At 54.7% G+C, this 25,125-nt stretch overlaps 1 protein-coding gene across 1 annotated transcript; it reads right to left on the reverse strand.

Annotated features, from left to right (window-relative positions):
- Nucleotides 1-327: 327 nt before the first annotated feature.
- Nucleotides 328-22,137, reverse strand: ATP8B3 (ATPase phospholipid transporting 8B3). The gene is made up of 28 exons (XM_049808375.1): nt 22,091-22,137; nt 18,090-18,164; nt 17,392-17,483; nt 16,717-16,830; nt 16,138-16,236; nt 15,635-15,696; nt 14,942-15,014; nt 14,768-14,838; nt 14,117-14,199; nt 13,348-13,506; nt 12,719-12,807; nt 11,670-11,863; nt 10,768-10,976; nt 9,338-9,449; nt 8,815-9,110; nt 8,198-8,386; nt 7,655-7,767; nt 7,091-7,255; nt 6,675-6,786; nt 6,268-6,343; nt 5,665-5,806; nt 4,953-5,217; nt 4,210-4,433; nt 3,525-3,608; nt 2,981-3,220; nt 2,633-2,771; nt 2,265-2,395; nt 328-1,600 (listed from the first exon to the last, which is right to left on the reverse strand). Exons 2-28 carry the CDS (start codon nt 18,142-18,144, stop codon nt 1,364-1,366), a joined length of 3,825 nt encoding a protein of 1,274 aa, XP_049664332.1. The 5' UTR covers nt 18,145-18,164; nt 22,091-22,137; the 3' UTR covers nt 328-1,363.
- Between the last annotated feature and the right edge of the window lie 2,988 nt (nt 22,138-25,125).

The following is a 25,125-nucleotide window of genomic DNA, read 5'->3' on the forward strand; positions in this document are numbered from 1 at the left end:
ATGTCTGATTTAATTATTTATCTTTTCACCCGAATAACTTGTCCTACTGTGCATTTTGCCATGGTGCAAGTGCTGGCAGATGGCAAAGAGCCGGTAGTACGCACAGAGGGACCAAGGACCTTTCTGTGCAGCTTTCTTCCTTGGTGGCGTAGCAGAGATTTACAGGAGAGGAGAGAAAAGCTAAAATCCTTTTAATTAAAAAATAAAAACAATAAAAAGGGTGATCTGGTCACCAGTCAGTTGTTCACACACAACTTCTCCAGCTGCTGATGTCCCCAAAGCTTGGCACTGCAGGGCAAGTGCTCCCGTGCCCGCTGGGCAGAGCCGATGCACGTCACCCCGATGCTTTGCCCTCCCCCCTTCACCAAAAGTACTTTTCAGAACTTTGCGGTGAACAGCCTGTGGCCACAATTTGTCCCCAAAGATGGGGACATCGGTCCTGAGGGAGTGGGAAGTGGCTGCTGTGGAGACAGGGTATGGCACGTAGCAGATACCACCACCATGTGCACCTCGTGCTGGGATGGCAGAGACAAGGAGGTGGAGATGGTGGGGAGCGACAAGAGGAGGCTGCAAGAAGCTGGGCTGGTTTGGCTGGAGAAGAAAAACCTGCAGGTAATCAATCATACATAGGTCCTCCTTCAGAAAGTAGCGGGTATTTTAAAATTATGCCCCTCGAGTCTGATCTGTTGGGTTGATGCATGTGAAAGCCACGGGGGCCAGATCCAGCCCTGCATGGGGAGGGTGGCTGGCTCTGCCCGGTGCTCCTTGAAGCTGTGGGAAAACAAGATGAGGGTCTTCGTGCAGCCGGTGCAGCTCGGCCCCCAGCACAGGAGGGAGTGAGCAGGGGTGAAGGGCTGCACCCGCCACCCAGCCCCACCGCTGGTTTTGCATCAGAGTATTTTAGTAATTCAGAGGTGGAATAATGAGCCTGGGGCAGCAGAGTTGCTGTTTGTGGGTCCAGCCTGGAGCAGGATCAGCCTTGGGTAGGAGGAAGCCCAGCTCCGAGGGGGCTCAGCAAAGGGAAGGGGGCTGGGGTGCCAGCCAGGGTGTTGCGGGGCGAGGGGCCAAGCGTGGAGGCAGAGGTTGGTGGTTTTCATGGCTTTATAGGCTCCTGCAAAGCCCATGCACACACTGCATGGGGGAGATTTTTGCCGCTGGTGGGACACATCCCAGGACTCAGTGCCTGGAGCAGCAGCCCCCCAGGCTGGGCCAGAGCCTCTGCAGCCACAGGGCTGCCCGTGCTTCAAAACCATCCAAATAAGATTTTAAAAATGCCCATAAAAGGAGGGAGCCAGCCAGTTCTGTGCCTTGATGGCACCTCCCCTGTCCCAGCATGGTGGGAGGTTGATGCCAGCCAGGGCAGCTATGCCGAGGGGCTGGGGAGGGAGGACAGAGCTGGGGTTGTCTCTGGGTGCAGGAGACCTGGGGCGGTGCGGCGGGTGGTCCTGGCACGCAGACTGTCACCGCGGGTGATGAGGCCGGCGTAGCCCTCCTGGTGGGAGAAGGCGTAGCTGGAGCGGCGGTGGAAGGAGCCGTGTGGGACATGGGCACGCAGCTCCACGGAGGGCTCCGGCTCCCGCTTAGCCTTCAAGCGGATCTTCTGCAAGGAGATGGAGAGATCAGGGCTGTGGGCAAGCCCTCACCCCGAGGGGGGACACACAGGGAGCTCAAGGACACCCTCCACCGAGACACAGTTTGGGTCCCAGCTCCACCATGACCTGAGTTACCACGATGGGATACGTAACATGGGGACCTCTTGGGGGTCTTCAAAGCTCCTGGAGCTCTGGTGCACAATCTCAAGCCCTGCTCTCATCTGGGACCTCTTTGTACCACCAGGAAGATATAACCCACAACTCAGATGGGGATGAAGTCTACCAAGGCTGGGGGTGGTACCAAGACCTGCACCAGACCCCAGTGCCTCCTAAGTGGCAGGTCCGGGGAGTCCTGCAGGCCAGTTCCTTACTGCAGCCAAAAGCAGACCCTCTCCAAGAGGAGGTCTCTTGCCCCAGGGCCTTCTGTCAGGCCATGAACCAATTTGGGGAGAGGGCCCTGGAGTCAGGCTTGGGCACCAGTGTCATGAGAGACCACCACGAGCTGAGTGGTGCCACCAAGGAGAGGTGACATGTCCCACCACTACAGTCCAGGCAGTGGCTTCGCTGGGGAACCTCACCCTTCCCACCACCAGCAGCGCCCTGGCCAGCCCCAGACACTGACGCTGGCAGGAGGCAGACCCCTCCCCATGCCAGCCCCCGTGCAGCCCTCACCTGCTGGATGGTGGTTTTGCCCATGATGGTGCAGTACAAGTGGACGGTGAGCGAGGGGATGGTGTTCACCACCAGGGACAGCAGGACCACGAGCAGGACGTAGGGGTCGGTCAGGGCATTCCAGCTGGCATCTGTCAATGCAAGAAGTGGATGGGCGACATTTAAGTAGAGAAGGTGGAGAGGACAGAGGGAACAACTGTCGGGGGACAGGCTCCCACCCATGAAGGTGTTGAGGGGTCTAAAGAGGAGATGGCACCTAAACTGGAGTCAAAACTCAAGGCAGCAAGACTGAGAAGTGGTGATGAAGAGATGACCTACAAGGTAGGAAACACCAAGCCCGGGCCATGGGGATCCCCGGGGCATCTCACCTGGGAAACGGAAGATGGCAGGGGCTATCCTGAAGGCATCAATGCTTTGGGTCAGGAAGGAGAAGAAGCAGAAGAGCAGCAGGCTGGCTGTGACCATCAGGAAGGACAATGCTGTCCAGAACTTGGTGTCCAGGATGAACTGCAGGGACAAGGGCAGAGCACACAGTGTCTCATAGAGGCTGCATGGACCTTCTTCCATTCAGCCACTTGTCCTGAATTCCTCCCCTGCCACAAGGGAGATCACCCCCCAGGCACGAAGCTGTTGGGGATGGTGTAAGAGAGCCCAGGGCTCCAATCCCTAATCATCTACCACCGGGCCAGGATGGGGAAGGGCAGATTGGTGCTTACCTCCACGAGGACTGACAGCAACGCCGATGTGGCCACTGTGACGGCAAAGGACTCGTAGTCACCGACAACCTTGCTGCCAACATGGTCCTCAAAGGCCCAGAGCGCTATGTAGAAGCTGGCAAGCGAGGTGCTCACCCCATGCAGGAGAGTGATGCCAAAAACACGGTAGTTGAAGAGCTCGTCTTGCTGCCCGATCACATAGAGCTCAGGGAACTCCAGGCTCTTCTTGGCACTCACGTCCTGCCAGGAGAGCACCAAGCATCACCCTCCCCAGCCACACCGGGGAGCAGGATTGGGCCATCCCACCCAACACACCCTTCGGGAGAGCTGCAGTGAGTCCCTCCACTTGCTTGCTCTGGGGTGATGGGGAACAGAGGCACCCCAAGACTGGTGGAGAGCTCCAAATGGCCATCGAGCTGCTTGGTACCGTGTCCCAGCACAAAAAGCCGTGCAGATGGGGTGCAACAACTGCTGGGCTGATTCACACCTGCTGAGGATGCAGCCTCCAGGCACAGGGGCTGGATGCAGCCCGGTGAACCCATACCTGCTCCAGAAGGCCCACAGACAGCACGGGGTATGCAGTGTAGAAAATGTTGTAGAGTGCAAGGAACCAGCCCTCATACAGAGGCTAGAAGGGAAAAGAAAGCAGCTGTGAGCTCCGTGGTGCTTTGGAAAGACTCAGAAAGGATGCCCAGGCACCAGGGGTGAGTCCAAGAGACTCGTATCCAAACTCTGGAGAAATCCCATGGACTTTCCCCAGGCTTTGCATCAGCCCCACGTTGTCTGCAGTGGGGCCGTGCTGCAGACAGAGATGGGAGGCTGAAGCCACACAGTAGTGATCAAGTCACACTAATGGCCCTTGGGATAAAATTTTGGAGGAAGCCAGCTTAATGCACATGGCATCTTTCCCTGCGTCTGTCTGAGACTGAGCTGCGGCTCACAAGGACACCCCAAATCTCCGCAGGATGCTTTTCCCAATGCAGCCAGGTAAAAAGCAGATAACCAGGTGCATCTTAGCCAGGCAGCCCCCCAAAAATTGGATAACCCAATACCAGGGCATGGGAGAAAGGAGACCAGGGCAGTGATGCGGACACATGCCCATCAGGCAGTACCAGGCACGAGACCTGCATGGGATCCTCAGCGGCGGGGGGGGGGTGTGTGTGTCAAAACACCAGTGTGCAGACCTCCATGGGATGGATATGACCCTAACTAATGGCCGAATCCCTCACCTGAGCTGTGAATCCACTGTGGAAAGCGAACCAGACCTGGGCCATGAGACCAGCAAAGGTCTTGTAGAAGAAGTAGCGGAGGAACTTGCAGATGCGGAGATATGCCCAGCGACCGTGGACGAGCAGGAGGCGCTGGAGGTAGGAGAACTGTGCCAGGGCGTAGTCGCTGCACTGCACGGCTTGCATGCCCTCCAGCCCGCTGATGCCCACCCCGATGTCAGCGGCTGCAGAGGACAGGAGGGTGTGAAACGCAGGTAGGGAGGTTTTCAGTGAGCTGGGTGCTTGAATTCCCTGTGGATTGCACCGAGGGTGATGGGCAGAGGGTGAATCCAGGACTGATGGGGAAAGGGAAGAAGCCCCCTCTATCACATGCCACAGCTGTGGGAGTGACATGCCAGGCATGACTGGGCGTGCAAAGAGCACAGCCCCGTGTCAGGGCTGCTGGAGAGGGGCAGGAACGTATCTGCCAGCTGCCCACGTTGGGTCTTGAAGTTTCATCAAGGTTCATCCCGGCTGTCAAAGCAAGTGGTCCACCCTGCTCTTGTCCCAGGCTGGTCCTGGTTCTGGTCCTGTGGCTCTCGCTCCCCTCCCGGCACGGCGGGGAACTGGTTTGGGGGTTCCCCTCCCAACTCCTCATCTCAAAGGAGAGGTGAGGTGGTGGAGATGGCAGATGGGGCACCACCACTCCCCGCTAGCGGGACGTGCCGGCCAAAACCCACACTCCCCCCTGCCCCGAGCCTCACTTTTGATCATGTTGACATCGTTGGCCCCATCTCCAATGGCCAGCGTGATGGCCTTCTTGTGCTTCTTCACCAACTCCACGATGAGGGCTTTCTGCTTGGGGGTCACCCTGCAGCAGATCACCGCCTGGCAGCTGGTGGCCAAGTCCACGAAGGCCTTCTCCACCAGACTGCCCTGCTCCTGCGAGCCTGTAGCCCTGCAGCAAGCCAGCCGCTGCCACAGCCACCCCTTCTCCTTCAGCACCTCTCCCGTGTGGAGGATTTTGTCCTTAGGGGAGAGCACACGTGGTTGGGACCTCACTCATAGCCTTCACAGCACGAGGGCCCCCAGGTCCTCAACAATGCTCTTAAATCTTGTAGGTGCTACAAAAAAGCGACCCCCGGTTTTCTCCAAGTTCAGCACGCAGCAGGTACTGCAACTGTGAAACCAGTTTGTCCCAATATGACCAGAAGACCCTCCAGCCTGCATCATCCCAGAAGACTGGTCAGGGAGGTGTGCTTGAAACCCCCCAACACCCAATGATCAGTGCAAGGTTGTCCCCTTCTTCACTCATCATTCCCCAGCCAAAAATGGGGTTTTCCCACCCCTTGGGCAGGAGGGGCATCACCTCCTCCACGTGCTGGTGCCACCCAGGACTTGGATAGCATCAGGGCAGAAAGAGCAATCTGCCAGCGTGGGCAGGGAGCAGAGAAGAGCATCTTAGTGCCACCTTACCAGGAAGTCCCCGCTGATGATGAGAGCTCTCTTCTTGTTGCGTGAAGCCTCTGGGCGCTGCTGGGAGAGGCAGCCACTGCAGAGGACTTCCCCGCTGCTGCTGAGGTGGTTGTTGCTCACCCAGTAAGTCCTGAGGATCTTGCTGTGTGAGGAAGGGGTGGTTGGAGCTGAGCTGGGGACACAGGGCACGCTGCCTGGCTTCGACCGAGACCTACAGTTGGCCTTTGGCATCTCAAAGCCAGCTCCAGGGAGATGGGGCTGGTACCCAGGGGTGGGAACAGGAGGGACAGAGAGGGGGACCCAAGGGCTCACTGAGATCAGAAATCAGCCTCTGTCCCCACGGTTCAGAGGCTGGAGAGACAGCTTAAGCACTTTCTGGTCAAAGCCTGCCAAGAGAATGCTGTAGGGGCAGAAACAGATGGGGAGGCCATGCAAATGAGCACGCAAACAGCAAATGAGGGCCTTTGATATCCAGACTGGGACAGGGAAGGAGAAGCATCTCTGGCAGAGTTGAGCTGTGCCCATCCTGCACAGGTTCCTATACCCTCAGGTGTCTTCAGCGGGGATATCAATGTCCTCAACCAGGAGGTCACGATTCCTCACCTGATCTCCTTCTCCTCCAGGATCTCCATGTCGTCTGTGAGCAGCTTGCACGCATAGCCAATGTTCATTGCGGTCTCTGCAACACACAGGTGCCAATGGCCGATGGCCATAAGATGCTGCCCCCCCCCCCCCCATTCCAGGGCAGCCCCCAGCCCTTGGGTCCAACAGCCCTCAGTGGGCTGCAGCTGCTGGGGGCTCTGCTCCAGCTCTGTGCCATTACGCAGATGGTTTCCCCTGCCCCAGTTTCCCCATGGGTGACATGATCTTTGGGACGTGCTATTACTTTATATTAAGGGGAACAGCAGAACCTGGTTGTTTCCCATTCCAGGATCTCATATCTCTTCTCTGGTCCTGCTTAGGGGAGAAGCTGAAATGTGTTGGTGGGGTCTGAGATTGCCTCCACTGACCTTGTTTGTCTCCCGTCAGCACCCACACTTTAATGTTGCCCAGTTTCAGCAGCTGGATGGTCTCAGGGACTCCATCTTGTAACTTGTCCTCAATGGCTGTGGCCCCAAGCAGCTGGAAGGAGGGTAAGTGGGTGTCGTGACATGGGGCAGGGCAAGATGCGGAGGTGGGAATTGCCCCTGGATCCAACCAGGGGTCCTTGCCCATGGGTGGACACAATCTGACAGATCTCTAACCCGGTGTCTACTGGCATGTCACAAAGTCACCCCTGGAGGGCGGACCTCCACCTGCCCTCCCACCCAGGGGATGGGTGTTGCGTTGAACATTTCACCCCTCGTCCCAGAAAGCTGAACCCCCTGGTCCTGCTCTCTGTGGGACCAGCGCAACCGGTTCCTCCTAAACCCCGGCCTCATCCCACCTGCAGGTTCTGCTCCATCTCCTCGTACAGCTTGTCCAGCTCCCGCGCGCGGTCCTGCAGCAGGATGCTGGCCTCACGGTGCCTCCTGCTCCACACGCTGTACTCAACCTCGCTCACCTCCTTGCTGGCCAGGCATAAAGTCCTCAGCGTCTCCTCTGCAAAGCGCTGCAGAGATGAGACATCAGGTCTCCCTTCCCTCGACCGGGATGACTTTCACAGTGGACCAGGGCATCATGCCAGCCAGACGCAATTGTTCCCATGGCCAGAGCCAGAGACCCTCCAGGATCCAAGGGTCTCCCTCTGGGCTCTGACTCCCTCCCCCATCCTACAGCATCCCCATGAGGATCCTTGCAATGCAACTGGTCCATGCAGAACACTGAAGGTGGATTTGATGCCCTCTTAGCCCCTGTCCCATATGCAGGTGAGGCTCCTAGAGCAGAAGGAAGAAGGACCAAAATCCTGAAGCCAGAGGGAGAAAGAGCAGCGGGGGACTCCAGGACACCCAGGCCAAAGCCAGTAGCAGGGAGACCAGCCCTTTCCACCCCAGGCTGGCATGGGACTCACATCCAGCGCCATCTCGGTGAAGGTCTCATTGGGCCCTCGCCTCTGCAGTCTCTCCAGGATGACTGTGTCAGCCCCCTTGGTGTAGAGCCGGATCGTGCCCTGGGGGTCTCGCACTGGGAGGGAGGGGAAGGACAGCTTAGGTACGCAGAGAGGTGGCTCCCACTCATTGCTGTTCCCTGCAATGGCCATGCTGCAGAAGGCACCCCGGGGGACGCTAGCGTTTTTCTGCTCGCGGTCATAGGAAGCACGGGAATGTCCCCAGATCTGCACCACCATGAGGCAGAATCAGGCCTCAAGGACTGTCAGTTCCTCATATACCTACTCTGAACCCCTGATTTACTCGCTTTCTTGGCTTCTCAAACCCTTCACCAAGGTACCAGGGAGAGCAAAACCGCAGGGATGACCAGGATAATCCTTAGGAGTCCTTGTGCCAGTTGCCGTCAATCACAGCCATCCGGGTGCCATCCCTTGTAGGGCTGGGTATGGAAGGGACCCTCTGTGTTCCTGGAGGGCCCCCTCTCTGGGACACCCCATCCCGCTCACCCAGGACAGACATCCTCTTGCGATCGCTGTTGAAGTCCAGCATGGCCAGCACTTTGTACGTCCTCTTCACCCCCAGCTCACTGATGGTGATGGTGTCTTGCGTTCGGGCCAGAAAGACGTATCCCAAGTTCCTGGCTGCCAACACCAGTGCTTCTTCGTCCGGTGAAGCTGCCTGATAAACCAGCTGGTCTGCAGAAGAGGAGTAGGGATTAGACAAGGAGACTCCCAGCCAGGCAACTCTTGGACATCTGAAACACCCTGTTCTTGCCCAGTACCAACATTATCTATGGAGACCCTAAAGTCCAAGCCACCAGGCTAGGGAAACACAGTCCTACTTGTCTCATCTCTTCTGCTCATTGCCACAGGCAGGACAAGTGCCCAGACAGGGATGGATTATCCTCCCTGTGCTTCTGTTCCAACTAATTAGCTTTAAAAGAAACCCAAATGTACACGTCCATGATGCTTGGATGGTGGCCCAAAGCATCCCTGGGCTCTCATGCCACCTGCACCCCCACAGCAGAGCTTTGCTGGGCAATGGAAAAAGCCATCGTGGCCTCAATGCCTCGAACGGCAGCTCGACCCCGCTCCAAGCACGTCAACCACTGTGTCCAACCCACCGCCCTTTTCCTCCACCATGACAGTGTGGCAGAGGGCCAGCAGCCTCAGGAACTCCCTCAGCACAGGGTCACTGTCCCGCCGGGCGGCTTCCAGCAGCGTCACGTCGCAAAAGTCCAATTTCTTCTCCCCATGGTGGCTCCAGGTCAACCCCGACCCCTGCAAGAGGCACGGGCAGGCTGCAGGTGCCCGAGAGAGAGACCGAGCAGGGTGCTCTGCACCAGGGATGCTGCTGGGTCGACAATACAGCAACCCTGTGCTGGCATGATCAGAGTCCATAAGCCAAGCTCTGCATTGCCTAGACCAAGGGGATGAGTATAAAAAGGTTGCGAATCAAAAAAAAAAAAAAAAAAAAAAAAGAGGACGCATTATTTTATAAACCCAGTTCCCCTGTCCTTGACTGGCAGCTGAGAACTGGCAAACTTGCCAGCACGAGGAAGCATATGCCTCTCTGTTACAGCATGGGACCCCATTGTAAGCAAGCTGTGCTCCAAAACAAAAGGCTGGTCCTGCTGCCGGTGTAATCAATAACTGCTACAGCTTTGGCCCCGATGAGGAACAGCGTCCGGCCCCATGCTACGTGGGAGAGGGGAGTTACGCACCGATGACTGCTTGTTCTCACGGCCTGTGCCTGTACCTGCCAAAATAAAAATAATTCAATTAATAACTGCAGGAGGCATCACCAGCGGAGGCTTTAAGCAGTTTCTCTGGAAGGAACTGCTGCTTTTGCTGGCCAAAAGACTAGCGAAAAGGGACAGGTTTCCAGCATCTGCTTGGTATCAGTCATGAGCCAGGCTCTGTTAGGATGTCCAGGTTTGACTTATTTGGCTTTCTACACATTTTTAATGTTAAAAATTCAGGTCTAGCCTTCATCCACATTTCCTGGGAGACGCTGCGGTTGGCCAGAGATTGGTGGGATTACAGCGGTGCTGCTGTCACAGAGGTGCAACAATGATACATCAGGCAGGGGAAAATTGGTTTTATTCCTGCTTAAAAACTTTGCTAGATTTTTTTTTTTCCCTCTTCTTTGCTTTATCACTGTCTATTTGTCTCAAGTGCCTGATACTTATCTCAGGAAAAAGGAGCTCCATGCTAAAGCTCTGGCTCACCCCACTTGCTAAATTTCACTAATCAAGCACTGAGACAATTCCCAAAAGCCAGATGAGCATTCGAGTAAGTATAGCAGTAAGAAAAGGAAGGACTTGGCAATTCTCAAGTTTCTAAGGGGAAACCCAAGCAGAATCATAAAAAAGCGCAAAGACCAATTATATGCATTCACTGTAAAGAAAAGCATAAGGGAAATAATAATTTCTTTGCCTCCTCCATAGGTCACCTGAAAGCCTTAAAGTGCCCAGATTTGGAAACCGAGCTGGAGATTCACCAGAAAACAATGTAAAGAAGAAAAGCAAACCCTCCTTTTTCTCTCCAGACTTTCATAGAAAATAAAAATCCATGGGCTTCATTGGCCCATCACCCTGAGGCTCCTCTGCCTGCCCTATCCTGGACACCTGGGCCATCATCAGCTAATTATTCCAGGTGGGATCCGCCTCTCTCAGACTATGTGTTTGCCACGTAGCTGTGCTGAGTTTCTAACCCCAGGGTCCCTTTTGTATCAGGGAAGACCTAGCTGATCTCAGCTGAGTTTGAGCTATGATACATCTCCTGAAAGGTAGGCACCCATTTTAGGGGAGCAGAACTGTGCCCTGACTCCGTGCACTGGGAGCGTGAGACAAATGTGACCACAGGTGTGGTGGCCACTGCAAAGCACCGATAACATGGAAGATGAGAACAAGCTGAATTCCTACAGCTTCTGCTTCCACACTGGACCACCAAGATCAATCCACATGCCCCAAACTTCCTAGTGAGCCAGGAGGAGTGGAAAGAACTAAAGTGGCCTAAATTCAAGGTCTACCTCACTCATGAGTCTCTACAAACTTGCGTCCATGAAAAGTTACCATAGATGGTCCCATTGATGCAGCATTTCTTGAAGCTCATAACATTTTGTGTCAAGGTGCCAGTCTTGTCCGAGAAGATGTATTCAATCTGGCCAAGCTGATCATTGAGGCTGGTGCTTCTGGCTTTTGCTGGAATGTCCTTGACAGCGTAATACATTTCCAGATCCCAGTTGATAAAAAAGCTGTTCACCAGGTAGATGAATTCAAACCTAGGGTGTCAGATAGAAGAAAACGTACGCTGGGGAAGGAGATCACATTACTCGCATCCCAAGGGCACTTGGGGATCTGACACAGAAAGAAAGGGCAGAGGGGAACTCCCCACCTGGATCCTATTGCTCTGAGCTTGGGAGAAGCAAGAGGGTTTTCATTGTTTGTGGCCAGTTTTCCAGAAGGCTCATCACACCTGACTGAGAGCCCACTAGGTCCCAGGCAACTGGGCTCCCCTCTGGAACTCTGGCCCTTGATGACAAAATTAATAGATCTGGAGGGCCAAAAAGTTTGGAAACTGCTTCTTCCAGCACAGATTGTGATTATTGCCTGCTCGCAACAGTTGTGCCCTTCTCTTCCCCACCCTGCTGCCGCTCAGTGGGGAAACACCACCTTCATCAGCCTCATCCTCAGCCTGCCCACAATTTCCAACATCAGTACGTGTCTTTGCATCTCTTTTCTGGCTTTCCTCTGAGAAGGTCTCAAAGCACATCATCAATGTTTGTAAGATACACATCCCATCCATCCTTACCCTCTTATGGCTAAGGGAACACATGGGAATGACTTGCTCAGGGTCCCAGCTGGATCTTTTGTGCAGCCCCATTTTGTGGCTGTAAACCAAGATGCCAGATGATAGCCAAGGACAGGGTGTGAGGTATTGATCTCTGATCACTTCCAAGCTCTGTTGTTCTTACGTTATGTACATGGACATGGGTATGATGATGCTCAGGAGGATCGTGAAGCCCCAGAAGTTGAAGAAGGCCTGCTGGGCAGGAGTTGTACGCTTGTAGAGAGCAGAGAGGTAGCTGTGCTTCTCCTGGAACATCCTGGCCCAGAACCCAGAGGCAACGGCGAGGCCCAGCGACGTGACCAACAGCACCAGGAAGATCTGAGATGGGAAGCCAGGATGAGAATGGCCCATCACACAGAGCCCACCAGACTCTTTTCTAGGATCAACCATTGCCCCTTCCGAACGGTTTGCCTCATTTAGCTGTAAACCTGTGGAAAGGTGTCCTTGTGCCTGAAACTGGTTCTCAGAGCTCATCCTGGGCCGAGATGAAGGACTGCAGCACTTATTTCAGCTTGACACATCCGCAACACACACACAGAGCAAACCCCAACTTTTCCACCCTCCTAATTGCCTCAGACACCATCTCCCTGTACAAGGAGTGTCCTGCAGCCTTCCTGCTGTAGTACCAGCAAACAAAGGAATCTAGTGGCCAGTCTGAGAAGTGATGACACTCAACCACCAGGAACAGGAGGAAGAGCCATCCAATTCGTTGTGACCATGCTGCTTTGCATCCCACAGAGGAAAGGCTCCTCCTTCCCCCATCCTCCATCTACTTACTCTGTGCTGAGCCACAGCCAGCAGGTCCCTCTGCACAAGCCACGTCCTTGGACCTGCACAGTTATGGATTAGTAAAGCAGGCCAGGAGTGGCTGGAGATCCTGAATATTCCAGTTCATTGGTCCAAGGGGCTGCTCTACAGCTGAGGACTGAGCTGCCAGGGTCCAGGGTTTAAGCAACACAACCACCACGCAGACTGCTCCAGACCCAGCAACTGCCACTTCCTGGGAACATCACTTGGTATTTTCCCATAACATGTTAAACCCAAGATATTTGGGGCAAAATATTGCAAGCTTAAGAAAATTAGCATCACCCAAGCAAGCAGCCTCTCACAAGAATTGTGAGTAACCCCAGGAGGCCGGTGGACCAGAGCAGGAGGAGTTTGCACCACACTCACTATGATCACCAGCCGGTCCATCATGCGGTCCAGCTTGGTTTTCTTCCTCTTGATCTTTCCACAGTTCCTCATAATTTTGGAATCAAATCCTGGATGAGAAGCATTTTAGAAGTGAAAATTTGAGTCCACAGCCCCCAGAAGGTTGACTTGCAGCTAAGTGGTGCTGGTTACCTCCGTAACAACATCTCCCCACCAACGAAGACTTTAGAGGACCACATCCCTTGATCAGTGGTTAATCAAGCTGTGGCCGCATATTTGGAGAAATACTGCTTATACCAGATCTTATCCCTCCCCTCTACCCACAGCTACTCATGGCCAAGCTCTCAGCTGCACTCTCAGAGCCACAAAGTGCAAGAGGCCACAAAGTGGAGTGGATCCAGGATGTGATGCAGGTGAAATATAACTTGGGCTGAGTAGAGGTTTGGTACAACCACATCATCTCCCTGCCAGCAAGCCCAACACCACCAAAGCTTAGGACAAACTTCTGGGGGCTTGGTTACAGCGGCAGGTCCTCCCACTTTCTATCAGCTAAGAATGGGACCTGCTGATGCCAGGAGTGCTTGGGCAGCTTAAAATCCCTGGGGACCTGGGTGTTTTCTGCCCTTCCTGCTCTGGGCCTGGGCACTCACCTGCGTAGATAACCAAGCCGTAGCAAACGTCGGTGTTGCGAATCTTGCAGCCTCGCAGCAAGATCTTTTCGCTGTCAAGCGAGTAGGTCTCGCCCCTCCACTCCAGTGTGCCGGTGAAGCTGTGCATGCGGCTGTTGGGCTCCTCACACGTCACTCTCCCTTGAGTAGAGGGCATGATTCAGGTGATGGCTTTGGGGGAAACGAGAGGACCTTTCTCTCCCCTCACCCGCCACACCTGCCCCTCCGAAGAGGGGTGCTGGGGGCTTCTTGGGGAGGTTGAGGTTTTGTCAGGGTATCTGCAGATGTAGTTGGGATGTGGATGGCTCAAATTAAGGCTAAGGTGGAGGGCCACCCTGCAGTGCTGGAAGGGTGCTCAGTCCAGGAACCGCACTGGGCTATAAAAGTGGAGACACAACACAATCCCCTTGATTCCCAGAGCCTCTGAGAGGGGAGTCTGCATCCTATGGAGGGCCAAAGGGGAAAAAAATCCAGGGTCTGAGCTCAGGTTTGGGAGCCAAGCACTTGATTCCAAAAAGAAAATCAGGATCCACGGCAGGGGGAAGGTGCACAGCCCCGATGGACTCATCACAGGGCTGCTTTGCTGGGGAAGGGCCTCCATGCAAGGTCTTTGGCTCCTTGCAGGCGGGAGCAAGTGCAACCTCCTGTTGGACTGATGGCACTTGGTGCCTGAGGGGCCAAAGACTTCCCAAGGCTGAACTCATCCCATGCCAGTGAGATGGCCACATCTTCACCCATCCGGGAGGCTCACCGTCAAAGGCAGCCATGATCTCCTCGCTCACCAGCTCCTGGTGGGTGACCAGAAGGGCTTGTCTGAACTTCAGGTTTGTTTCCCTGTGAACAAGAGCCAGGGAGAGAAAAATAGAACAACCCTGTGGGGTGACAGAGCTGTTAATTCAGCTGCCAGACCCATGGGACAGAGATGACCATTAATTATTGGGTGTTTAAATGACTGAGGACAATGAAAAGCGAGATAGGGACCTATCGTGACAGACATCAAGCACTCATGCAGGGAGCCCTGGAACAGAGACCCTGCCTTTAAATCATCTGCAGATGGAGGTAGGAGGGACAGGCAGCTGCTGTCCTCTGCCTGGCTGGGAGGGAGCTGAGAGATGGAGAGAGATGCCCAAGGTCACAAGCTGCTCTGTGGAAGTCTCAAAAGTGTTTTTGGACTCCCATTTTCAAAATTTGGGGTTCAAATCCCATTTCTGGGGTGTTTGTAGGTTTAGCTTTTGGAGGATCCCCCACATCCTGTGATTTCTGCTGGACTTGCAGCCTTCCCAGCATGCCTGACCCCCCCCAGTGCCAGGGGGTCCCCAAGACTGGAGGCTTCAGCCGTTGGCTGGGATGTCTCTGCCCCTCTCCCCCCATGGCAATAGCGGTCCCCTGCCCCTCTCCTCACCCATCGATGTCAGCAGTCTCCACATAGCACAGGCTGCTGGGCTCCGAGCTGCACAGCAAGAGCATGTCGGCCTTGAAGAGCAAAAAGGGGGAGAGAGCACCTGGCTGAGACCCTCCTTGCCAAAACTCCCTCCCACTGCCCCTGGTGCGCAGCCAGCTCTGGGGCATCACTCACTGGGACAAAGCTCTCCTTACGCAGCCGGACGATGTCCCCGACGCAGATGTCGCGCCATTTCTGCCAGCAGAAGCTGCGGGAGAATTAGGGGTGGACATTTTTATCCTTGCAAAGCAGTGAGAATGGGGGCTGTGGCTGTTTCTGTCCTCTGGACCAGCCTGTGTCTGTCCCAGCTTCTTGCATGAATGGGGTCTCTCGATTGTTGGTTCCTCTGCCACCGTGGTGGCCTCCCATGGGGATGACTGAAGGCTGGCTGAGCACTGAGGATGGCACAGGACCCATTTGTCACATCCATATCCCCCATATCTACGGGTGGCAGGGACTTTCAGCCCCCTGGCCACAGGTGGGACATGCTGATCCTCCCCAGACCAGTGTTTAGCAGTGATATGACTCCTTGGGTTAGATATGAAGACCTGGAGGAACGTCTGTGGCCAAGGAAACCCTCCTCCCAGCACATCACAGCAAATTAGAGCTTTTTTAGACCTGTTGTCTGTAGCTGGAATATGATTGTCCCTACAGAGGAACAGCTGGACCTGTAGCAGATTTTGGGAGGTGATGGGAGTTTGCAGAGTCAGGGACAGTCCCACCAAAACCCTTCTCAGCTTCTGTGCTCAAGGGTGCTCAGCATTTCAGATGCTCCATCATTCCACACAGGCCTGGAAAACAAGGCTACAGCTTCCCAAAGCCCCTCACCTCTTCCCAGACAGGATTTCACATGGCCTGCTGTTGATGTTTCTGTCACTTTGGTGTCGGCCCTGTACAGAGAGAAAAAGAGGCCAAAAGAAAATGATGGGCCATGCCAGACTTCCTTGTCCCATGAAAACAACCTTCTTAATGCCACCATCTGCCTTCTCAGCCCCAAATATCTGCTTTCTGAAGCAATTGGAAGATGTATTCCGGTGAATAAAGAGGTATTTCTGGGGACCAATCTGGGAATATAGCCATTGGTTAAGATATTAAAAGATGACAGAGATGGGGGTCTAGACCCCAAGGAAAGCAACCGGCTGGTCACATCCTTCCCATGGGAAAATACAAAGCATTTTGGACATGGTAGAGTGGATGGTACCTCAGGAACGATGAATGACAGCAACTCCCAAGCTTTTCAGTTCACCCCACAGCAAAGGGACCCTGTCTGCTGACTGTCCCCCCCAGCACCTACACCCAACACACAGGCTTTTGCTCCAACCCATACTCACAATGTCATCGATCAGGTCTCGTAGACCCCGGATGGTGAGAAGGCAGCTCAGGGGAAACAGCAGAGTATACCAGGGCAGTGTGGAGATCTCAGGGAAGGTCTAGAGAAGGAGAATTTTAGACCACTGACGCAACACTCACCCCACCTTGGGACACTTGAGGTGACTGAGTAACTCCCCCTCCCTCCCAGCTCCCTTCCCCAGTCAGCGCCTGAGGATGGCAGGAACCCGTTTAAGAAGAATCGTATCATCTCTGCTTACAAAGAACGGGTTTTCTGAATTTCCTCCTCTTTTTAAAGTGGATGTGTGAAATGCACGTGGGTCCCTGAATTTGGAGGGTAGGATTTCTATCTAGGTGTGGTCTACATGAGCTTCGCTTACATCCCAACCCAAGCAGTTTAAACTAACCAAACTTAACATATAGGTTAAACCCCTCAGAGTTCATGAAAGACAATGAACACCGCGGAAAAGCAGCATCCTTGACACCATTTTAGACCAGAGTCCTCTACTCTAAATGCCAGACAACCCTCCTTTGCTAGACAGTCTCCCACACACTTGCTCTTACCTTGGTGTCCGTCTCACCTGTAAGAGGATGACAAAGACGAAGTAGACATTGGCCATTCGGTGGAACTGCTCATAGAGGTTCAGCGGCAGGAAGGTAAAGATGTTGTACTTGGCTGTCTTAATGGCATTGCCCTGCAGAAGAAAGGTCAAAGCCACAGTGGGAGTTCAGCCACATGAAATCAATGATGTGTTTTGAAAATACCAAAATCATTCTGGTGTTTTTAGGACTTCTCAACCTTTCATGGCAGAAGAGATGCCTTTAAAAATTTACCAAAGCCATAAGGAAAAAAGAGATTTATTAGAGCAAAGGGACATATAAAATTGAACCAAAATAATTTGCTTCTGATCATCTAAAGCATCTCTAACCGACCTCCAACTAGATGGTCATTATTTAGCTGGAAAAGAAATACCTGGTTTTGTTCAATTAAAACTTTTCTCAAAATCTTTTGACTCTACCGTCAGACTAAAAAGTATCATTCATACAGTGGTGCTCCTTCTCTGACAGCTTCAGAAGGCATCTGGGGCACCAGGCAGGGAGCAGCCCTTCCTATTCATTTTGGATTACATATGTGACTCTCCATCCTACTGGAGATCACTCTGCAGCATCTCTGTCATGTCACCCCCAACCACCACCAGCTCAGGAATCAGGGGCTGGGTAAAGAAATGGCCCAGGACTGGCCCAGGCTGACTCACCGCATACTTCTTCTTGGTCAGACAGAAGGCAAATTTCTTCTTGAATTGCATATGGTAGTTTCGGTCGTTGGCCCTCACCTCCCAGGTGAAAGCTGGAAAAGCAAGTGGATATCCACCAGCTCTCATCAGAGCCAGGCCCTGGTCATCAGCCTCTGGCCTCCAAGGACACAAGGACCAGTGATGGTGCCACTGGGCGTGTGGTGACCCACTGCTGGTGAGATGGGCTTTCCATAGCGCACCTACATCTTGAGAGCAGCTGAAGGTACAACTGGGACAGAGCTGGATCTTTGGGGTCAGCTGGGTTACAGAGTGGGCAGAGCAGGCAGGAGGCCAGAAGCTTCCAGAGATGTAGGACTGCTGCGCGCACTTCCCCTCTGAGCCTCAGGCGAACTGTTTGGGCTCAGGTTTTGGTTTAACAATATAATCAGGCCAGGTGAAGGATGACTCCTCCATGCACAGTCTTTGCTGTTCTGAAGACTGGTTGTTCCTCTCCTGATTTCATTTCTGATACTGCCAAGCAAGGGATATCCCAGCCATGTTCCCCAACTCCAGCACCACAGCTGACAGTCAATCCTTCCAGACCATTTCACCCTAAATCTGCTTCTTCTCCATCTCACAACCTTGTCCCACATTCAACTTTCTCATAAACTGTCTAAAGAAAAAGAACCCCCCCCCCAAAACACTCATTGCACACTGACCTGGCAGCTGCTTCTTTCCATGCAGGCAGCCTGAGGCTTGGTCCTGCTCAGCCATGCTGGCACTGCTGCCAGGATCTAGGAACAAGGACAACCACAGATATTTGCAATGCTGAGCAATAACACCATGATCCCACTGGGATGCTCCAACATCCCAAAGCTGGGCCCTCCACCCCTCCAGGCCAGGACATCAAGCAGAAGGGACACTCTTCTGAGCACAGCTGGAGGTGGGTGTCTTCCTCAGACCCACAAACTAACTTAGACCTTTTTACTACCCCAGAGATGTAAAACCCCACAGCAGTCCTCTGTAGCCATCTGAACATTACAGATCAGTGATGTCAGGCTGAATATTTGTTATGGGAAAACATCTTTCTCCCTTTAACGCCTGATGTTCTTTGCCCTGCCTTTTGCAGGACCAGCCATAGCTCAGATCTGAATTGAAATCCACCTCACCCTGGCATTTTTTTCCAACAGTCACAGATTTGCCCTTCACGGGTGCCTTACGCTTACTCGGGCTTTGTGTGGGCATTGGTGCTGGGGGTTGTCTGGATAGACCCCAGCCTTCGCAGTGTTCTCAGGGATGCTCAACAGCTTTGGCATGGGTCATCTTTCAGACACACCTTTGCCCAGTTCCAGCTGCCCAATGACAACTCAAAGACATTTCTCCTCTCTGAGGAAGTTATGGGAAATCATTTGAAGTCCTCAGCAAGGAGTAGAAACTCTCCCCATCCTGCCATCACACCCGAGCATCCGTCATGCCTAGAGAGCAGCCACCTTCATCAATGACAAGATTTCCCTTACGCTCAGTAGCTCAGTGACCTTCCCTGCAGAGATGTTAGAGAAGATTAATTAATGTTTGTGAAGCGCTTTGTGATCCTTACATGAAAGGAGTCAGTGAGGTATAAAGCATTAATTACCTTATTATTAAATAATCCCACACAGAAGTCTGTCCCTGCCATTATTTTTTATCTCACTCCTTTGATCACTTCTTTTTTTCCATTCTTTCACCAAAGTATCTACTTCTCTCCCTATTGCTCCTCGTGGTACAAGGCAAATTTGATATTGGTTTGCCCCAACACACGACGCTGCCCTGAGACACTCGCGGATGCCACCAGCTGGGCCAGAGCTGTCACCTCATCAAAGAGACCCTGAACAGCAACATGGACAGCACCAAGGCTGCTGCATCCAAGAACTTGCCCCAAAAAAGCTTTGATCCACGACATCATCCTTCTTTACCACTAGGGACTCGGCATTTGTCGCTGTACTTGGATCCTAAATGACACCCATGAACTCAGCACATTTGGGGCCCATCTTTATTTTTGCAGCGTGGCTGAGAAGGAAGGCAGGCTTGCAGGGAGCTGCTGTACGCGGTGGGACGCTCATGCTACATCCTACGGCTCCAGCTACCATTTGTCCCACAGATAAGAGGGAGCGGGAAGAGCAGGGATACCTGGAGGGATGAGATTTCTTCCATACCCAGCTGCACAGAAGCCCCTTGCTGCCCAGACTGGCTGTTCCCACTTTGTTTGGGCAAAATAAGGTGGCAAAGGATTTGACACAGAGAAATGCAAATCTCCTGTCTTCCACCCTTCCGTGACCCCACTCGTGTCCTTGGCCCAGTGAAGCTGTCAGCCTGGGACATCTTTCCCTGCAGAGAGCCAGTTCTGGGCTGCATCTGGTTGCAGAGAGACAAAGCGGGGGACGCCGAACTGCCCTCCATCTCCCACTCCTGGCAGGCATGTTTCCCTGCCTCCTCCTAACAGAGGGGTGGGCTCCCCTTACCACGCAGGGCTACCTCCTCCTCATGGACCATGAACAAACCAAAGGATACAAGCTCGGTGGAGGTACCTGCACCATAGGGAACATCCAACAGAAGACAAGATGAACCTCAGGGTATCCAGAATGGGGAAAACTGAGCCACCTGCTCACACCCCTCTAAGCCAGCCAGTGTCCCTTGGTTCATACTGGTGGAGGTAACCATCCCTGCCGTGACCCCATCCCCAACACTGGGCCAGGGCACAGCAAGGTCCTCACCAGCCCCGGTCCATCCTGCAGTTGCCAACCGCGGGCAAGCAGGGCAGAGCCAGGGATGGCAACCAGGCTCAGCCCTGAGCTCAGATCTCCAGTCAAGCTTGTGATGATGAGGTAGGCTCAGATTCAAGCTAGGAAGTCAACACGCAGGTCAGAATCATGTCTGGTGACAAAGGCCAAGGTGAGACATAGCCTAGTGATTGCTGGCCAGGTCCACTGGGACAAGAGAGCTCCAAGGCCAAGCCAGAAAGTCAGTCCATGGGTAGAGGGCTGGGTCCGTGGCCAGGCACAGGCACTTGGCCAAGCTGGAGACAGACCCACCTACAACTAAAACTTGGGCTAGGACTGAGCCCCAGGACTGAGCTTAACTAGAGCCCATGGGCAGCGTGGGAGAGGTCCCAGGTGAGGCTGCTCAGGGCCATTAACCGCTTTTAGTGCCCTCGGGGCCCTGACCCGTTGCTCAAAGCTTCTTCTGACCTTGCTCCAGGACATTAATATTAAAGCTAAGGCCGACAGAGATGAGTGCCAAGACGTTTGCCTGGGCTCACTGCTTCCAAAACAGCAAACAGTGTGATCACTTTAATCAAAGAGTCTAACCCTGCCCTGAGTCTTGCCGAGATGCACAGGAAGACCTTACTTTTGTCTGCAGTCATCCTTTCAGAAGGTCTCTCTTGCACCCAGGATCAGGCCTGAGGTTGACTATCCATCATGTCCCCGCTGTGTTTGGCACCTGCGAGCCCCATTGTACCCAGTAACAATTGCCATTACCCTCTCCGCACACCGCTCATCGGCTCCAAAGCACCCCTGTTCCCAGGCGATGCCAAATGAAAGTACAGCTAATTAAGCACCTGCAGTTGGCAGATGCAGGACGCTCTGTGGAGCCGAGTGCTGTGCAAAGGCAGCCAGGAAAACAGCCTCTTGCCAAAGCCCAGGAGCAGGGTGAAAAGGGGAAAAAAAGGAAGAAAAAAAAAAGAGTGATTCAAAGCACTGGAGAAATACTCCTAAGGAGGGTATCCAAGAAATCTCAGTTCCAAGAAAACTCTCGACAAACCTCACTCATCACCTCAATAATTAGAAATAAAAATTGCACTTTGGGTAAGCGGGAACAGGCTGGAAGAGGGTGCCAGGGCACCCTGCCAGCCCCAGCCATGCAGGCGGGCAGCCAAACCCCGCACCAGCCCCAAGCCTGGAGCTTCCCAGGGCCAGAAAGGGCCAGCAACGGCCAAAGGCACAAGACATCCTCTGACCACTGCTCCACGCCTCATCTAGACCAACAGTGATTTATTAGCCCACGGGATGTTCCTCCAGCTCAATGACTGGGATGAACCGGCTCGTCCACCTGGCCCAACAGGGAACATCCCGTCCCGCTGGTCCCTGAGGTCTCCAGCTGTAAAGCAGCCACGCGGTGCTGCTGGGCGCTAACAAGACCGAAAGTGGGGCTTTCTCACCCAAAAAGCGTAGTTTTAGGCTAGCGGAGGTTTGCATGGCAGAACACAAATAAACCAGTTTTAAGCAGGAAAGGGCACTGTGCCACAAGGGTTTGGCCTGGCTTAGGGAAACACGTGGAGATTTATGTCGTTCGCTGATCCGACCTACTGCTATGGGGTTTCTGTGACGGTTTTGTTTCTGAAATCTCCAGATAAAATGTTGAGTTGTTGCTCAGTACAGGAATTAGCGTAAGACACGTTGGGTTCCCTGGGAGCGCCCAGCAGACCCAGCACAGCCAGTGCCCGTGGCCAGGCGCTTCTGCTCACCTTTTTCCCCCTCCTGCTCCCTCCCAGACAAAAATAAAGTGGGGGGCACAGGACCAGCCTAACCCCCCCATTACCTGCCCGGGGCTGGAAGACGTTGCTGTAACCAGCCTTGTGAGTGCTGCTGTTGTTTACCTGCCTACAGCATCCCCATGGGACCCCAGCTGGTGTCCCGCCACCCTGGGGACCCCCCCAACCCCCCCACCGCCAACCCCCGGTTACCACAGCTCCGGCATCACCCCAGGCTCGGCCCCATCGTGACATCGGTGACAGCAGCCCCAGGACGGGCGATGATGAGGTGGGTGCGTGGGGCAGCAGCCAGCTCATGCCTCCTCCTGCCCTCGTCATGCCGGAAACGCCCCCGCGCTCCAGCCGGGTGGATCACAGCTCATTAAAACCTCCCTGGGTGTTTTTTTTTTTTTTTCCCCCAGCTCTGAGGACATGCCCGGGCCATGAGTTTCCCTCCGCTCGCCCTATTTTTCCACCTGCTTTGATGTGACTTCAGGTGAAAAGGCGGTTCCTCCATCCCAAAACGCTCTTCCGTGCCCAACATCCAACTGGGGCTTTGTTAGAGGGGTGCTGCCCTGGGATCCCTCCTTCTCCCCAGGGTCCACAGGGAGAGATGCAGCTCCCAGGAGAGCCCCAAAGGACCCCCCAGCAATGAGCCCCCCCCCCACACTGCCCACTCAGCACCCATGGGTGCCCCAGAGCAAGCAGGAGAAGGAGGATGGCAGTTCTTGCGACTTGCTGCCCTGAGGTGGGGCTGCCACCGTGCCACGCTCCCCCCGTCCCCCGGGTCCCCGTACCTGCACCGATCCTGCCCGCGGTCCTGCCGACAGCCTTGGGCAACCGCCGAGCTCCTGCCGCCGCAGCGCCGAGCGGGACTGCTGCCACCCGTCCTGCCCCACGCAGGGACCGTGGGGACAGCCCATGCCACACCTCCAGCCCTGGCCTCTCCAGGGACCTGCCTGCCCTGCCTGCCTCCCAGCCTGGCTGCCTGCCTCTCCCTGCCCGCTGCCCGGGCACCCTCGCCAGGGACCCCCCGGGGGCTCCCCTTCCTTGCTGGCAGCCGGGACGCGGCTCAAAACGTGCCCGGATTTATCATCTCGGCGCAGCTTGGTTCAAAACAACCCAGAGCTGCTGCTGCAGGAGCTGTTCCCATGGGATCTGCCAGGGGATGGGGACACAGTCTCACGGCCAGGTCATCCCCACCACCGTCCTGGTGGAGAGGCAGGTGGTCCCAAACTGGGTCCAAGGGTAATGGGTGGGCATGAGCATCTCTGGGGCAGCGTTTAGGGAGAGAACAGGCAGATTCAGGCAGCAGGGGCGTTGGGCTGCACCAGGGGCTGAACTGGTTTCACTGGGGAGCACTCAGTGTCCCCCCTCCAGAGCCCCCAAGTTCTGGCAGCAGCTCGGTGGGGCTTGGGCTGTGCCTTGAAGCCCGAGGAAGGTGGGAGCAGGGGCCAGTTGAGGAAGAGGAGGCTGAAGGCACAAACGAACCGTGCCGCCTCCAAGCAGCCCCGAGGTGACAGCACCGGGACTGCAAACCCGGCTGGGGACAGAGGCCACCTCGTTAGTGACGACAGCTAAGGAGACGAGAGCCACCCTGGTGTCTCCCTGCTCTCCCATCCCACCCCGCACTTGTCCCGCACGCCCACACAGAGGCCCCACCGTAGTGGTCCTGCGTTAGCCGTCATTAGATTAATTGCTCACTGCAATTAACCACAGAAACCCGGAGGCAATTAACCAAGCGCTGGCCTGACAGTCCATAAAGCATTTACTGCGTAGTCATGAATAACTTGTTTGAGGTCCATAAACAACGCAGCTGCGCTGTGTCCCCGTATCCCCATGTCCCCATGGGGCACTGGGTGATACTGGCCAGCACCCGACCTGCGGCAGTGGGTGCGGATTTGGGTGCATCCCCATTCCGGGTCTGCTCCTCACCTCCTGAAAACAGAGGGGAAAAACCTCATCCAGCCCTTGCCCAAGGGGCTGGTGCTGCGAGATAAGCCAAATTAACAAGTTATTGTTAATTCTCACGCAAAGTTGATGAACTGCAGCACGTGTCATTTTGAAATATAACACGGCAGCTGCCGAGGGGTTCAGCTCAGAGGGAGAGGTCTGGGTCCCAGTGGGCACGACAGGACGGTTTGGTTAGATGGTCTGAGCAAATGCCAGTGGTGAGAGCAGGCAGATGCTGGAGCGGGGCCATTGAGTCTCCATCCTCGACCACAGCGGGGTCTGGCCAGCCCCGCTGGGAGCGATTTTTTGCATTTTTGCAGCCCTGGATGATGACCGTTAACATTAACCCAACCCTTTTCTCCAAATACAAGTGGAGTTTCTCCCTTCCCTCTCCCCAAGCCCATCACCTGCCTTTCACGCCTGCTCTTCCCCAGCAGCTCCTCCGCCGCCGCGGTGATCCCCCGCAGCTCTCCTGGGGCTGACGCCTGGCCCTGGAGCAGCATCGGCGAGGAAATCCGGCATTTCGGCCCTCATCTGCCATCTCCTACCTGCTGCCCCTTCCCCGCTGCTCCCTCTGCACCGGCAGCAGTTGCAGCACCGAAGCCCCGCAAAGACCCTCGGACGAAGATGGCACCGGCACCACTGGGAAGGGCCAGTGGCCACTTGGGCATGGTGGGGTCAGACTCCGGCCCCAATCCTCCGTATCCCCCCTGTTTTCACAGCCGTTCGCTGCTTCCGGCAGCAGCGGGCCAGATCCGGAGGAAGAAAAGGGATTTCCACATCCTGGCCCGGTGTCCCCCCCGCAGGGACACGCGGCGGGTGGCTTTGGGCACCCAGGAACCAATAACGCTGGCGGAGAACGGCCGAGGTCACCCTGGCAACCGCAGCCAGCGAAGATGACATTTTTACCAATCAATCGCCCCCTGCAATTAGCTGAACACCCCCCACCCCCCCCTTGGTGCAATTAAGTGAGCGCCGGGAGGCCACACACAGCCCAACGCTGGGGCAGATGATGCTCCTCTGGGCGCCACGATGACCGTCCCAGCGCGTCCCCCTGTCCGGGCACAAGAGACCCTCGTGGGGTCTGCCCCACGGCAGCAGCGGCCAGATCCTGTGTGCAACCTCCTGCACCTGCAGGGAAGAGTTAAACATTTGAGCTTGGTTTTTTTACCTTTGCTTATGGACTGAGCAGCTCCAGGTGCCCCGTTCCAACCGGCCGAGCAGCTACAAAGCCCCGTTTGTTCAGAGAAAATAATAATAATAATTTAGAAACGTTTCCGTGGGGGACAGGGGTT

Source organism: Accipiter gentilis, chromosome 8, assembly GCF_929443795.1.
Source record: "Accipiter gentilis chromosome 8, bAccGen1.1, whole genome shotgun sequence".
NCBI lineage: Eukaryota > Metazoa > Chordata > Aves > Accipitriformes > Accipitridae > Astur > Astur gentilis.

What these genes read in the sequence shown, in the direction of transcription:
- ATP8B3 (XM_049808375.1), bottom strand. Translation starts at nt 18,144, where the DNA reads ATGGCTGAGCAGGACCAAGCCTCAGGCTGCCTGCATGGAAAGAAGCAG. An exon ending in TGGAAAGAAGCAGCTGCCAG is followed by an intron (nt 17,484 to 18,089) that starts GTCAGTGTGCAA and finishes TTGCTTTTCCAG; the next exon opens with CTTTCACCTGGGAGGTGAGG. An exon ending in CAAGAGGATGTCTGTCCTGG is followed by an intron (nt 7,768 to 8,197) that starts GTGAGCGGGATG and finishes CCTCCCTCCCAG; the next exon opens with TGCGAGACCCCCAGGGCACG.